The 16,107-nt window shown below is 34.7% G+C and overlaps 1 protein-coding gene and 1 pseudogene across 1 annotated transcript; both read right to left on the bottom strand.

Annotated features, from left to right (window-relative positions):
• The window catches only part of LOC107644295, a 65,147-nt pseudogene that overhangs the window by 32,637 nt on the left and 16,403 nt on the right, over window positions 1-16,107 (bottom strand).
• Window positions 142-2,067, bottom strand: LOC107644293 (pentatricopeptide repeat-containing protein At1g62930, chloroplastic-like). The gene is made up of 2 exons (XM_021102893.1): window positions 1,957-2,067; window positions 142-1,850 (listed from the first exon to the last, which is right to left on the bottom strand). Exons 1-2 carry the CDS (start codon window positions 2,062-2,064, stop codon window positions 303-305), a joined length of 1,656 nt encoding a protein of 551 aa, XP_020958552.1. The 5' UTR covers window positions 2,065-2,067; the 3' UTR covers window positions 142-302.

The following is a 16,107-nucleotide window of genomic DNA, read 5'->3' as shown; positions in this document are numbered from 1 at the left end:
GATAACAGTAAATAACTATTAATTACTATAGAGATATCTTAAACACTTAACCTGTAAGCTACAACGAGAAATATCCTCTAAAGAATCAATAAAGCATAGTGGAATCAAAAAGGATGATAGCAATTGCAAACATTGAAAGTATAAACTTAATTGAATGAGATACTCAAGACATCAGTGGTATTGATGTTATGGCATTGCCAAAGTCCTCTGACCCAACAGATACAGAATTTACAGAACTATGATACACATTCAGCAACAATAGAGATGTGATTTTAATTTGAGTTGATGTATCTTATCTTTTTTCATCCAGTCAATAAGCCTCTAGCAATCATTTCCCGAAGAAGTTTCTCCGCCATGTCATTCTCACCTTTTTCAAACAAAGCACGAATAACGTTTTCAAAAGTCACAGCATTTGGTAAGCAACCATTGTCTTCCATTTCCGACAGCAGGGCCAATGCTTCTTCAAATAAGCCCTCTTTGCAGAGCCCATCGATCATAATAGTGTATGTCGTCACATTTGGACGATGGTTTTTAATGGAAAGATCTTGAAAAATCTCTTTTGCATCTATAAGTCTTCCACTTTTACATAGGCCATCAATAAGTATATTATACGTGCATATATTTGGATCAATGCCACTCTCTTTCATCTGAATAAATAACATAAGTGCCTTGTCAAGTTGTTTGATATTGAACATCGCATCCAACAAGGAATTGTAAGTGATTATATCAGCAGGTTGACCTTTATTATGCATCTCAACAAGAAGCTTTGAAGCACAAGAGATTCTCCCTGATTTTCCCAAACCATCAATTAGAGTATTGTAAGTTACCGTGTTAGGAACCAAGTTCTTGCGACGCATCTCTTCAAAGAGATTCAAGGCATCATCCATCAATTTACTTTTGCACAAGCCATTAATAATAATATTGTAACTTCGGATATTAGGAGCCATTCCTATCCGGGCCATTGTGTCGAATATACATTTTGCCTTGTTTAATTCGTTAACCAAGCAATACCCATCCATTAAACAATTATAAGTAACCACAGTTGGTTCCACAGCATCTTTTGTCATCACAGCCAACACACTCTTAGCATCTTTGATATTTCCCTCCTTACATAGTCCATCAATCAAAGTATTATAGGTACGAACATTTGGAATAATGTTTTTCAGCATCATATGATTTAGTAAATCAATGGCTTCCTTAAGTTGACCCACAAGGCACAATCCAAAAATTAGAGTGGTATAGGTGATGACATTAGGAGAAATTCCCCTAGCAAGCATTTCAGAATAGAAATGAAAAGCCTCACTTACAAGTGTATCCTTGCAGAGGCTATCAATAATTGTGTTGTAGATGACGACATTAGGAACAGTGCCATACCGTGGGATCTTTTTCAACACTTGAATAGCAGCTGCTGTGTGTCCGGTCTTACCGAGCCCATTTATCAAAGTTGCATAAGTGAATTGGTCGAAGTGAAATCCATGAGCCAGCACTCTGTCGTGAAAGTGCAGTGCTTTTTCAACATTACCACAGAGACAGAGACCTTTAATGAGTGTATTCAATGTTATGGTATTTGGCTGAAAACCCATCCTGAAAATCTTGGCCAATATAGAGAAAGCGAGAGTGATCCGACCCATGCCGCAGCAACAATTGATTAAAATATTCATAGTAACTATGCTGGGCGCAATTCCCCTGGTTTGCAATTGCTGAAAAAGGGAAATGGTGGTTGGGAAATGGTGCGTCTTGGCAAGGGACCCCAAAATCTGGTTAAATTGGATAATGGATGGAGTGCGACGCATAGAGAGCATGCGAGTGAAGGAATCAACAGCTTCATCAACATGGCGAGGGGATGTGAGCTCAGAATGAGAGTGAAGGCTTGACATTGAACATGAACGGGAAGGAAAGCGAAAAGGGAAAACATAGGGCACAAGAAAAGAGGGGATATGAAGAGAGAAGCTGAACCTGGAGAATGATGCTGCACGCAACATGTTTGTGTAAAATCCGATCAAATGAGAAGGAGGAGTTGGAAGAGAAAAGAGCGAATTCAATGGTGGAAACAATCACTGTCATGAAATAAAGGTCGAGACTTGATAGTTGAGAATGAGACCAAAGCAAAGATATTATAATTAATTTTAGGAAAAAAAACAAGTAGGTCCTGACTTTTTAAATTTTTGATAAATATATTTTTGACAAAATTTAAATACAAAAAGGTTTTTGATTTTATTAAATGTAGGATAATTTAGTCTTTTCATCTATTTGTTTCTTATATACCAAACGGAATTGGCTGATGTGGCTGAAACGATGTCCAGATGTCCGTTACGGTGCCATGCTGGAAGGGGAATAAAGTTCGAAAAACAAATAAGTCCTTGACGTCATTTTGCAAATAAAGTTCAAAGGACAAATATGTCCTTGAGAATTTAGTTCATTATACTTCTATTATGCTTCTATTATGAGAATTTAGTTTATAAAATTATGCTTGTATTTTGAAATTTAATTAACTTGTTGTATTCTGCAATTTAAATTATTTGTATTAAAATTACAGAAATTGGGCTTGTTTTGTTTTTACTTTTTTTTTTTAAATTGCATTAGTTCAATTTTAGTGCATTTGTGTATTATATTAGAATTTGTTAAATTGCATTAGTTCAGTTTTCACCATACCAGTGGCATTAGTTAGCATGAGTTCATTTATGCATCAAGTTAGCATTAGTTCATTTGTGCATCATTCATGTATTAAGTTAGCATTAGTGCATTTGTGTATTATATTAGAACTAATATTTTTATCTATAATAACATTACGAGAATAAATTTTTTTTAAAATTATAGTTTACTTTGTTCTAACAGTATAAACTATGCATGGCACAAAAGATTTATAAAATCAAACTATTTTTACAAAAAAGTCGTAAGTTGACAAAAGTCTCTGGCTAAAAAGACCAAGATATCTATAGATAAAAAATTAAATAATAAGATTTTTAGTTATTATTTTTATATAAAAAAGTCTAATTTTTTATTAATAATTAATTTTAACATTCGTTATCTAAAATTTAAAATAATTTAATGTGTATACTTTTACATTTAAAATATTTTAATTGTAAAAAAATATCGGATGACATATTTTGATTTGTCAAATTACTAATATAAAATAAAATTATATATAGAATAAAAATAGTAGAGAGAAATAGAAAAATGGAGAGAGGTAGATGAAAGAATTTAGAAAAGGAGTTTATTAATTTTGAAAAAAAAAAATTTCTCTCAATTTTAATAAGAATGTCATGTGACACATTTGATTATTAAATTAGATAGTAATATATGATACATATAGAAGCATAATGAACTAAATTCTCAAGGACCTATTTGTCCTTCGAACTTTATTTGCAAAATGACGTCAAGGACTTATTTGTCCTTCGAACTTTATTCTCCTTCCAGTGTGGCACCGTAACGGACACCTGGACACCATTTCAGCCACGTCAGCCAGTTCCGTTTGGTGTATAAGAGGCAAATAGATGGAAGGACTAAATTGTCCTCCATTTGTGAAAGTCAGGGACTTTTTTGTATTTAAATTTTGTCAAGGATGTATTTGTCAAAAATTTAAAAAGTCGGGACCTATCTGTCTTTTTTCCTTAATTCTATTTACAGAAAAGATTCTTAAAAGAAATTAAGAATCTGATTTTGATTTGATCTAGTCAATACTTGATAAAGAAATAAAAGATAAACATAAAAATAAGAATTCAAACCGAATAAAAAGATAAATTGTAATTGAAATAAAAACAAAAAGAATAAATTAAAATTGAATACAAAGAGAATCACTCTACTTCTACCCAATTTCTTGACGCAACAAGAAAGGGACTCCTCAACCTAACTTGTCAATGCCATAGTTTGGGAATTGATTCGAAGGGACTCCTCAACCTTCTACTCAATTCCTCAATGTAACAAGAGAGGGACTCCTCAACCTCAATTGTTCACACCATGGTTTCATCACGAAACCAAAAAGGGATTTTGAAACCTCTAAAAATTTTATACTACGACTACAATAGCTAAGGAGGTATTTATAACCTCTTATTAGGTTAAAACAAAGAAAACCCTAAAGCCCATAAATATAAGGCCCAATCTAATAATTAAATAAACAAAATCAAAATACATCAAATTAAATTAAAACATTCTAAAAATGTAAACTAATAAAATCTTCTAAATAACACTTGAACTCTTCATATCACAGACATTTGAAGCATGCATCATTCTCCTCCTCTTCAAAAAAGATTCGTCCTCGAATCTTGTAGGTAAAATAGTATATGAAAAGGACAATAATTATAAAGAAGATAATATTTTTTTTCTTTCTTGCATGTATATATATATATATATGTGTTGTACGGTATGCTTTTTTTGTTTTTTTTAAACAATAAAATCAACAATAATGAAAAGCAAACGGAAAACAAGAACACAAGAACTTAAAGAAAGACACAACAGACACTGGACTCTTTTTTTTATAAAAGAAGAACAAATATAGATTAATAAAAATTAATCTAATAACTGAGCTCTGATACCAAATGATAAAGAAATAAAAGATAAACATAAAGATAAGAATTCAAACCGAATAAAAAGATAAATTGTAATTGAAATAAAAACAAAAAGGATAAATTGAAATTGAATACAAAGAGAATCACTCTACTTCTACCTAATTTCTTGACGCAACAAGAAAGGGACTCCTCAACCAAACTTGTCAACGCCATAGTTTGGGAATTGATTCGAAGGGACTCCTCAACCTTCTACTCAATTCTCCGATGTAACAAGAGAGGGACTCCTCAACCTCAATTGTTCACACCATGGTTTCATCACGAAACCAAAAAAAGGGTTTTGAAATCTCTAAAAATTCTATACTATGACTACAATAGCTAAGGAGGTATTTATAACCTCTTATTAGGTTAAAACAAAGAAAACCCTAAAGCCCATAAATATAAGGTCCAATCTAATAATTAAATAAACAAAATCAAAATACATAAAATTAAAATAAAAACATTCTAAAAATGTAAACTAATAAAATCTTCTAAATAACATTTGAACTCTTCATATCACGGATATTTGAAGCACGTATCAATACTTCTCCTCAAGCTGGCTTGAAAATATTCTTCATTGATAGCTTGCTTATTATGCTATCAAAGGTCTTTTTGAGTAATCCTTTAGTTAGAACATCTGCTAGTTGTTCCGTAGTCGAAACATATGAGATACAAATCTATCCTCGTTCAATCTTTTCCTTTATAAAATGCTTGTCAATTTTGACATGTTTAGTTTTGTCATGCGGAACTGGATTATGGGTAATATAAATTGCATATTTGTTGTCACAATACAACTTCATTAGTAGAGAAATGGGAACCTTTAGTTCTTGTAGCCACTGCTCTAAACATAGCTTCTGCACTACTTCATGCCACAACAATATTTTTTATTCCTCCAACTAACCAGGTTTCTTCCAACAAAAGTATAATACTCAGATGTTGACCTTCTGTCCATAACATTCTCAGTCCAATCTGCATAGGTTTCTATTTGAAGATGTCCATAGTTTTTGTAGAGTAACCCTTTTCCAGGCGATCCCTTTAAGTACCTTAGAATTCTAAAGATAGCATCCATGTGTTCTCGATCAGGTGAATGCATAAACTGACTTACCATGCTTATAGCAAAGGCTATATCCAGGTGTGTATGGGATAAATAGATTAGCCTCCCCACCAACCGCTGATATCTTGCTTTGTCTATTACATTTTCTGATTTAGTTGGTTTCAATTTTAAGTTAGGCTCTATAGATATTTTCGTAGCTTTACAACCAAGTAATCCTGACTCTTTTAAAAGATCTAGGATGTACTTTCATTGGTTCATAAAAATGCCTTCCTTAAACTTTGCAAATTCAATTCTAAGAAAGTATTTTAATGAAATGCTTTAGCAAGCTTCTCCTTCAAATCTTTTAGCTCCAAGATATCATTACCTATCAGAATAATGTCATCCACATATACAATTAAGATAGCAGTTTTATTAGCTGTTGAATGTTTATAGAAAAGTGTATGATCAGCTTAGCTTTGAGTATAACCAAGTCTTTTTACCACCATTCTAAGTCGTTCAAACCAAACTCTTGGGGATTGTTTCAATCTTTAGAGAGATTTCTTTAGTTTGCACATTTTATTCCTCTCTATTTCAGCCTCAAATCAAGGTGAAAATTTCATGAACACCTCTTTCTTTAGCTCTCCATTCAGGAAAACATTCTTTATATCCAATTGATGTAAAGGCAAATTGTAATTCGCAGCAAGAGATAAGAGAATCCGCATAGAGTTAAGCTTAGCAACTAGAGCAAAGGTCTCTTGATGGTCTACTCCATAGATTTGTGTAAATTCCTTAACTACTAACCTAGCCTTATATCTCTTTATGTTTTCATCAGCCTTGCACTTGATGGTGAAAATCCACTTGCAGCCAACTAATTTTTTGTCCTATGATAGGTCTACAATCTTCTAAGTTTCATTCTTCTTGAGTGCATACCACTCTTCTAACACTGCTACTTTTCAGGTGGGATCATCTAGTGCTTTCTCATGATCTTGGGCTCAAACAGATTTGTAATTTTAGAAATAAATGCTCGATGATTTTGAGAGAGATTTTGGTAAGAGACATAATTGAAAATAGGATGGTTGGTGTTGGTTTTGGGTAATTTTTTTGTGTAGGTTCTGGTTTCTTTTCTTAGGGCTATTGGCAAGTTATTATTAGAAGTGACAATTTTAGATTTATCTGGAAGTTCGTGAAGTACTACAATTGGGCCGTCTTCCGAATTTTCAGATTGGGTTGGTACAGAGATGATAGGCTGGTCTCTAGTCTTCTTGAGATATTTCCGAACATAACATCAAAGCTCCTTTTCTGATTGTGGTATTTCTTTTCCTGTTTCGGTTCCAACTAATTCTGGCACAATTTCAGAATTGGTTTCCACATCTTTTTTTACAATTGTTTCAGAATTTGTTTGATCAGTGAAAGTTGTATCCTCAATATGTAAGATAGGAGTGGATAAAGGTTCATGAAAAAAATTTCTTTACTTAGACTCTCCCCCGAAGAGAATTTTTCTAAAAAAAGGTTTCATGTTCCAAAAAAGTAACATCCATGCTTACATAAAATTTCTTTGTGTGTGGATTGAAACATTTATAACCCTTTTGACTTCGGAAATAGCCAATAAAAATGTACTTTTCTGCTCTTGTAACAAGTTTACTTCGATATGAACGTGTATGCAAAAATACAATACAACCAAATACTTTTAAAGGTAAGTCAAAATGCAACCTACATGCTGAAAAATTCTTTTGAAAGTATCCAATGATGTGCAGTAATTTAACACATGCGTGGGCATTCGATTTATGAGATAGGCTGCTGTTAGGACAGCATCTCCCCATAAATACTTTGGAATATTATCCTAAAAAATAATGGCACGTGCTACTTTGAGAAGATGTTTATTCTTCTTTTCAGTAATGCCATTTTGTTGGGGTGCATTGAGACATGTAGATTGATGTTGAATACTTTTCTTTTGAAAAAATTCACCAAGATTTTTATTAAAGTATTCAGTACCATTATCACTTCTTAATATTAAAATTTTTATGTCAAATTGTATTTCTACCATTGTTGAAAAATACTGAAAATTTTTTAAAAATCCCAGATTTTTCATGCATGAGATAGATCTAACATAGTCATATGTGGTCATCGATAAAAATTACAAACTATTTTTTTTCAAATTGAGTTGTTATTTTTGATAGACCTCATACATCACTATGAATCAAGTAAAAGGTTTAGATGCATGATAAGGTTGAGAGTAATAAGGAACTTTATGACTCCTTGCACGAATACAACTTTCACATTTAAGTAAGGGAGAATCAATATTTTTAAACAAACTTGGAAACAAATGTTTGAGATATGAAAAATTAGGGTATCCTAGTCTATTATGCCAGAGCATTATTTGGTACTTTATAGGCATAGAACTTATACCATTAAATCCTTGGGCTACTTTATCCTCCGAAATATCCTCAAAATGATAGAGTCCATCCATCATTTTAACACTGCCAATTATCTTCTTCGAGGTCCGGTCCTGAAAAATACAATGAGTGTCAAAAAATGTCACAGCACAATTGGAATCCTTGCAGATTTTACTAATAGAGAGAAGATTACAAAAAAATTTTAGTACATGTAGGACATTTCTTAGGTCAATATTTTTGGATAATTAATTGTACTTTTTCCAGTAATAGATAAAAATCTACCATCAGCAACTCTAATTTTCTCATTTTCAAGACAGGGAGAATAAGTTTTAAATAAAGAGGAGAAGCTGATCATATGGTCAGATGCACCTGAATCGACAATCCATGGTGCATTCAAGTTTGAGGTGCAGTTAAGGGACATAGGAATACTAAAATTACCTGTTTGAGCCAGAGAATTACTAGGAATACTAGACACAAAACTGAAATTTAACAGCTTTATGAGCTCTCAACTTGCACCTTACTCAAGGATGATTTTTCAGCCTCATGAGCAGTTGGGGTAGAACATATTTTGGGACCAGATTTGCTGCCTTTGAGATGTGCTGGTTTTCCATGAATCTTCCAGCAGGTTTTGATGAACGGATTTTTGATGGTATAGAATTTCTCAATAATGAAATCTCGTCGAAGTATAGTTCCTAAACCAAACAATAATCCTTTCATACAAAAGATTGTTTTTCACAAGTACAAACTCCTAAATTTATAAACCGAAGTATTCAAACCTCAGGTCGTTCTCTCTAGGAATTGCGATAAAGTGTCTTGTTTTTGGTTATGAGATATTTTGGGGTTTTTGGGATAAGAAACAAGAAATGTAAATGGCAATGAAAATAAACTAACAACTAAAAAGGTCTTGGCAAGGTTTGGTGGTCAAGGATCTCTATCCCTATCACTAACCACAACATGAGAATTGGCAAGGATCAATCCTACTAAGTCATCCTCTAACTAGTAGTAAAGGAAAGTCAAATGAGCTATATCAATCCAAGTCCATAAGTCCTAGTTCTCCACTAATTCAATTAGTGAGATCCAGAGTTAATGGCTCCCAATCATCAATTACTTGGACATTAGTAACTCAAGAGTTCCTAAGTTACCTTTCCAAGCCAAGAGCATAAAATTCTACTGTAAAATCCAACCAAGTATTTTATCAAATATTTGGAAGGCATAAAAGGAAAGCATAGTAAAATTACAAGGAAAGTAAATATACTCTACTCAATTGCGAGGAATTAAACAACAATAAATCAAATGAAAAATAAAGCAACATGAATCATAAATTGCATTAAAGAAAAATGGAAGAACAAAAGTGCATCAACATGAAAGTAGAGAATTACAAGAATTGAAATACAAAACTAGAGAGAGGAGAAGTATAGGAAGAAGAATTGATAAAGAAAAAAGTAAATCAAAACATGAAATTAACCTAGATCTAAGAATTTCTAATCTAGATCTAACCCACTCCTAATCCTAGAGAGAAGTGAGAGCTTCTCTCTCTAAAACTAACTTTTCCTCCAAAACTAACCTAAACTAAACTAATGGTAACTAAAGTGTCTCATCCCTCTTCAATCCTTGGGTTAAATAGCATCAGAAATGAGTTGGATTGGGCCCACAAGGCTTCTAAAACCGCTGGCCACGAGTTGCATTAAGTGAATCATGTGCAACCATCGGTGCGTACGCGTACAGTGTGTGTGCGCGCCCCTATGCGCAATGCAACTATGGAAATATTATATCATTTTGAAACTCCGGATGTTAGCTTTCTAACGCAACTAGAACCGCATCATTTGGATTTCTGTAGCTCAAGTTATGATCAATTAAGTGCAAAGAGGTCGGTTTGACAGCTTTTGCGATTCCTTCATTTCTTCATGAGTTCTCCATTTCTACATGCTTTTTCTTCATTCCCTCAATCCAATCTTTGCCTCCTAAATTTAAAATCACTTAAAAAACATATCAAGGCATCTAATGGTATCAAGGTGAATTAAATTTAACTATTTTAAGTCTTAAAAATCATGTTTTCACTCTTAAGCACAATAAAGGAGAATTTACAAAACCATGCTATTTCATTGGATACATGGGAGAAAAGTTGACAAAACCCTCTAAATTCAACACAAGATAAACCCTAAAAATGGGGTTTATCAACCTCCCCACACTTAAACCATAGCATGTCCTCATGCTATACCAAGAATGAAACAAGGGGTATGACATTTATTCAATGCAAAGAAACTATATGCATCTTATCTAAATGAATGCAAGTAAATGCAAAATGATTCTACCTAATTGGTTAAAAATAAATCAATTCCCAAGACATACATGCACAACTAGGGCCAAGATCATATAACGATTCATGAATCCTACCAATTCAAATATCAAGATGAAGTTCAAATAGACTTGCAAGAAGAACGCTCATGAAAGCTGGGAATCACAGAATTGAGCATCGAACCCTCGCCGGAAGTGTTTGCACTCTAGTCGCTCAAGTGTGTAGGGTCAATTCTCTCAATTTTCTCCTAATCATGCTTTCCAAGATTTGTTTTTCATCTAACAATCAACATTTATTTCATGCATTCATACAATTATCATAAGGACTTTTCATAGGTTGTAATGGGGTTAGGGTCAAGGTAAGGATGCATATTTGGTCAAGTGGACTTGAAATTTGAATCTTTGATTACCTTAAACTTCCCACCTAACCTATACAGCAACTATATAATTCTAAACAAACCTAACTACCCATTCTTCACTTTTTTTTTCACATACTCATGCATTTTTTTTCTTGATCATAACACATATGCGTTGATTATTATTGGACTTCACTTTGGGACATTTTGTCCCCTTTTTATTACTTTTCTTTTCTTTTTCTTTTCTTTCTATTTTTTTTTCTTTTGATATATACATATATTTTTTTCTTTCTTTTTATTTTCTCATTTTTTCTTTTTGCAATAAAGTATATACAAAAGTATCAATGCATATGGTTTTACATTTAATTAACACACGAGTATGTACCAAATTCCCAATATTTTTAACAAAAATATAACACACGCATTTTTCACTCAACCAATGTCTCAAATTTTCCCACACTTGAATGATACACACTCACTAGCCTAAGCTAATCAAAGATCCAAATTAAGGACATTTATTGTTTTTCGCTTTAAGGCTTGTAATGTGCTAAAATTATGAACAAGTGGGTTAAGCGTAGGCTCAAAGTTGGCTAACAATGGATGATAAAAGATAAGGCTATTTGGGTAAGTGAGCTAAATGAAATGACAGTCTCAATCATGTAAGTGTATGAATACAAGGAATAATGGACATAAAGAATCAAACAAATCAAAGATTACAATCATAGAAAGAGAATAATTGCACACAAGAAGAAAAATAAGTGGTTATAAGATGTAACCATATCATTAGGCTCAAAACTCACATGCTTGTGTTCTTAGCTCAAAAACCATGTTCCAAAATAAATTCTTTCAAGCAAGTTCAACAAAAGATTTTTTTTTTTCAAATTGGTAGGGTTGCCCAAAAATTATAATTTCTTGGAAGGAAATCATTACCCTAACCAAGTAGTCCTAATAAGAAAGAAGTGGTAAAAATATGTACCAATTCTAACTAACATGCAACCTATCATGCAATGCAACAACTATCTAACATTGGTGTTGAAAAAGGAAATTGTTACCCATGGAGATCAGTCGGACGACCTCCCCACACTTGAAGATTGCACCGTCCTCGGTGCATGCAAAGAAGAGCAAGGTGGACGGGTTGCTACAACTGATGAGCTCCTTCAAAAGGTTGTGCGGATGACTTGTTTGATTACCCCATTTTGAGATTTCTCCTTTTTTCTTTCTCCCTTCTTGGTGGCCAACCTAAAAGGATAGAAAAAGAAAGAAAATTAAGCCTATGACAAAGATATCAAATCAAATAGAGCATAGGCGAGGCCTAATGCCAAATGAAAGTAGGGTTCTCACTACATGGTAGCTACAACATGTGGGTGAGAAAATAATATAAGCTAAGGCATATTAACTAACACTTGATATAAGAGTAAAGTCAAAGTATGAAGAGCATATTGAGCATCAAGATCAAATAAGAAAAAGTGGATCATGAAAAATAATATGAGGTCATATCAATGCACAAAGACACAAGAGTCATACAAGATGAAGCATTGATTTAAAAGTTTCATCATCCAACAATATCAAACAAGTCACGAAGCACCAAAATAATGCAGAAAATTCTCAACAATTGAGTAAGAGAATTCAACACCATTATTAAAATAAGAAACTCGAAAAAAATAAAGTAAAAACAGGCTATAAAAACAAAACGAAAATGAAAAGAATAAAAGTATGCGAATGCAATGGACAAAAGAAAATAGAAGATGAGAGAAGAAAAAAAAACTCTTTTTTTTACCGATGCGGACGCGTCATGCACGCCCACGCGTCGATGTGCAGATTGGCCGAAGGGCGCGTACACGCCAGGTGCGCGCACACGTGGGTGAAGTTGGGTGCAGGGTACAGCGTCAGCCCAAGGTTGGCCCAACTCTCTGGGAAATCTACCAGGAGGGCTTGTGACGCTATCGGCGCGCGCGCGTACAGCGTGCGTACGCGTGCATTGCGCAATTAGAATCAAGGACGCGTACGCGCCAGGTGCGCGCACGCGTGGGTGAGGTGGGCGCAGGGCACAGCGTTAGCCCAAGGTTGCCCCAACTCTCTGGGAAATGTACCAGGAGGGCTGGTGGCGCTATCGGCGCGCACGCGTGCATTGCGCAATTAGAATCAAGGACGCGTACGCGCACGCACACGGGTAGTGTTGGGCCTGGGGCTCAGTGTTCGCTTAATGTTCGCATAACTCTCTGGAAATTGTACCAGGAGCTGCGAAGTCCATCGACGCGTACGCGCCCCCGCCCCTTTTTTTTTTAAACACTAAAACAGCTAAGAAAAATCTCCCTAACAGTACCTACAGCTCAGAACTGATCAAAAATGCAAAATTAAAAAAAATCTTTTTGACTTTTGAAACTTTTCCAACTATTAAACAAGCAAAACTTGCATGTCAAGCAACTAATAACCAAATTATTAAAACAAGCCTATATGAAGAGAAAAACTACCTACAATAGTAACTCAATCACTTATTAATCAAAGCTACAAAAGAGTGAAAAGAGTTTACCATGGTGGGGTGTCTCCCACCTAGCACTTTTATATATTGTCCTTAAGTTGGACTTATGGGGAGCTCCTCATCAAGGTTGTTTGTGCTTGAATTCATCTTGGAACTCCCACGGGGTGTCTCCCACCTAGCACTTTTATTTATTGTCCTTAAGTTGGACTTACGGGGAGCTCCTCTCAAGGTGGCTTGTGCTTAAACTCATCTTGGAACATCCACCAATGCTTGAGTCTCCAATAAGCACCATTCTTCAAGTTCAATTTTTTCAAACTTTGATGGAGTTCCTCACAAACCATGGGCTCCCAAAAGTGGTCATCATCTTGTAATCCGGGATCCCACACTTTATTTTCACACCCGTCTGTAAGTCGAGTCTCATTAATTCGTCCGGGTGGCAAGCAAGATGAATTCTCAATGAAGTGACCAAACATCCTTCTAGACCCATGAATTCTAGTTCTACACCAAACCTTGCAATCAAACTTTAGACATGCAACCATAATGAACCTAGAATAATGTTTCCAACCACTAGCCATCTCCCTTTTTCTCTTAAAGCCACAAATATGTCTAAGTTGACCATCCGTCTCAAGCAACCCATATTCAAGGGGAATAATAAAGCTTAAGTATAAGGAATTTACCCACTTGAATGAAAGAATGGATGGTGATGGCTTGGGGAGAGGTATTTCCAATGTCCTTGCAAGCTCTACTCCCTTATGTTCTTCCTTGTCAATCTCCACCTCTTCACAAACTTCTTCAATTTCTATCCTTTGTTCATCAATTTCATCTAACTCTTCTCCATCACTCAAGTCATAGATGGGAGGATTAGAGAAATCTACCTCCACATTGCCTTCTATGTCATTGGGAGAAGGTTCTTCAAGTTTAAAGGATTCACCACCAAGAAGATTGAATGCATGATCTTCATCACCAAAGGAACTCAATTTTTGCTTCATTCCCTCCAAGTCTTCATTCAAAATTTGTTTTGGAGGTTGTGCATATTCCTCCTCAACATCAAATTCAATCTTCTTGGAGATGTATTCTTCAACTCTAGGTTCCCAAGGAGGTTCCGCATCTCCCAAGTCTTCAACCACTTCTTCCTTTTCTTCAATGATCATAGGCTCCTCTAATTGCTCTAACACAAAGTGGCATCCCTCATCACCCACTGGGGTTTCCAATCTCTCCTTCATGCTATGCTCGTCAATTGATTCTCCACATGTGACCATGGGAGTGCTTTGAGTGCTCAAGTATTGGGAGGCTAACCGGCATACTACCTCGGTCAAGGTAGCCACAAATTCTAGTGTCTCCCTTTGTATTTCTCCTTGCCCTTGAAGTATAAGGCTAAGGATTTCATCCATTGAGGATTAGGGTGGATAAGAGGGTTCATTGTCTTGGAGAAAGGGTTCATAATAGGAAGGTGGTTCTTCTTGGTAAGGGTGTGGAGGTGGTGGTTCTTGGGAGTATTGATATTGAAATGGTGGTGGTTCTATGTATGGCTCATATGGTTCAAAAGGTAGTTGGTATGGTGGGTAAGGGTCATGGTCATATGGAGGTGTTTGGTGAAAAGAGGCTTGTGAGTATGGTTGAGGTTCATGTTGAGGATATGGCTCATAGGCATATGGTGGTGGTTCTTGAAAGTTACAAGGGAATTCACCATAGCCATTGGATTGATATGCATCATAGAATGGCTCTAGTTCATAGTCTATTGGTGGAGGTTGTTGCCATGAAGATTGATCATATGCATATGGCTCCTCCCACCTTTGATTATCCCATCCTTGATACACATCCTCATTGTAGTCCTAATTTACTACAACATAGTTAGAACCAAACTCATAGCCAAAGTGAGAATTCATGATAGCAAGAGAAAATGAAAATAAAATCAAATGAGAAACAAAGAAAACCAAATCCTAAAACTAGCAAGAGCTAACAAAAGCAAACATATTCACACTATTCAAATATATACAATAACCAATAACACAACACCATTGCAATTCCCCGGCAACGGCGCCATCTTGATCAACGGATTTTTGATGGTATAGAATTTCTCAATAATGAAATCTCGTCGAAGTATAGTTCCTAAACCAAACAATAATCCTTTCATACAACAGATTGTTTGTCACAAGTACAAACCCCTAAATTTATAAACCAAAGTATTCAAAACTCGGGTCGTTCTCCCTAAGAATTGCGATAAAGTGTCTTTTTATTGGTTATGAGATATTTTGGGATTTTTGGGATAAGAAACAAGAAATGTAAATGGCAATGAAAATAAACTAACAACTAAAAAGGTCTTGGCAAGGTTTGGTGGTCAAGGATCTCTATCCCTATCACTAACCACCATAGTATGAGAATTGGCAAGGATCAATCCCACTAAGTCATCCTCTAACTAGTAGTAAAGGAAAGTCAAATGAGCTATATCAATCCAAGTCCATAAGTCCTAGTTCTCCACCAATTCAATTAGTGAGATCTAGAGTTAATGACTCCCAATCATCAATTACTTGGACATTAGTAACTCAAGAGTTCCTAAGTTACCTTCCCAAGTCAAGAGCATAAAATTCTACTCTAAAATCCAACCAAGCATTTTATCAAACACTTGGAAGGCATAAAAGGAAAGCATAGTAAAATTTTAAAGAAAGTAAATCTACTCTACTCAATTACAAGGAATTAAACAACAACAAATCAAATGAACAATAAAGCAACATGAATCATAAATTGCATTAAAGGAAAATGGAAGAACAAAAGTGCATCAACATGAAAAGTAGAGAATTACAAGAATTGAAATACAAAACTAGAGAGAGGAGAAGTAGAGGAAGAAGAATTGATAAAGAAAAAAGTAAATCAAAGCATGAAATTAACCTAGATCTAAGAATTCCTAATCTAGATCTAACATACTCCTAATCCTAGAGAGATGTGAGAGCTTCTCTCTCTAAAACTAACTTTCCCTAAAAAACTAATCTAAACTAAACTAATGGTAACTAAA

Source organism: Arachis ipaensis, chromosome B05 (assembly GCF_000816755.2).
Source record: "Arachis ipaensis cultivar K30076 chromosome B05, Araip1.1, whole genome shotgun sequence".
NCBI classification, from domain to species: Eukaryota; Viridiplantae; Streptophyta; class Magnoliopsida; order Fabales; family Fabaceae; genus Arachis; species Arachis ipaensis.
The sequence above is the reverse complement of the archived record's forward strand: the minus strand, read 5'-3'. Positions and strand labels throughout refer to the sequence as shown.

Coding starts and splice junctions, on each gene's coding strand:
- LOC107644293 (XM_021102893.1), bottom strand. CDS start 2,064: ATGACAGTGATTGTTTCCACCATTGAATTCGCTCTTTTCTCTTCCAAC. Junction 1,851..1,956: donor CGTGCAGCATCATTCTCCAG/GTTCAGCTTCTC, acceptor TCTCATTCTGAG/CTCACATCCCCTCGCCATGT.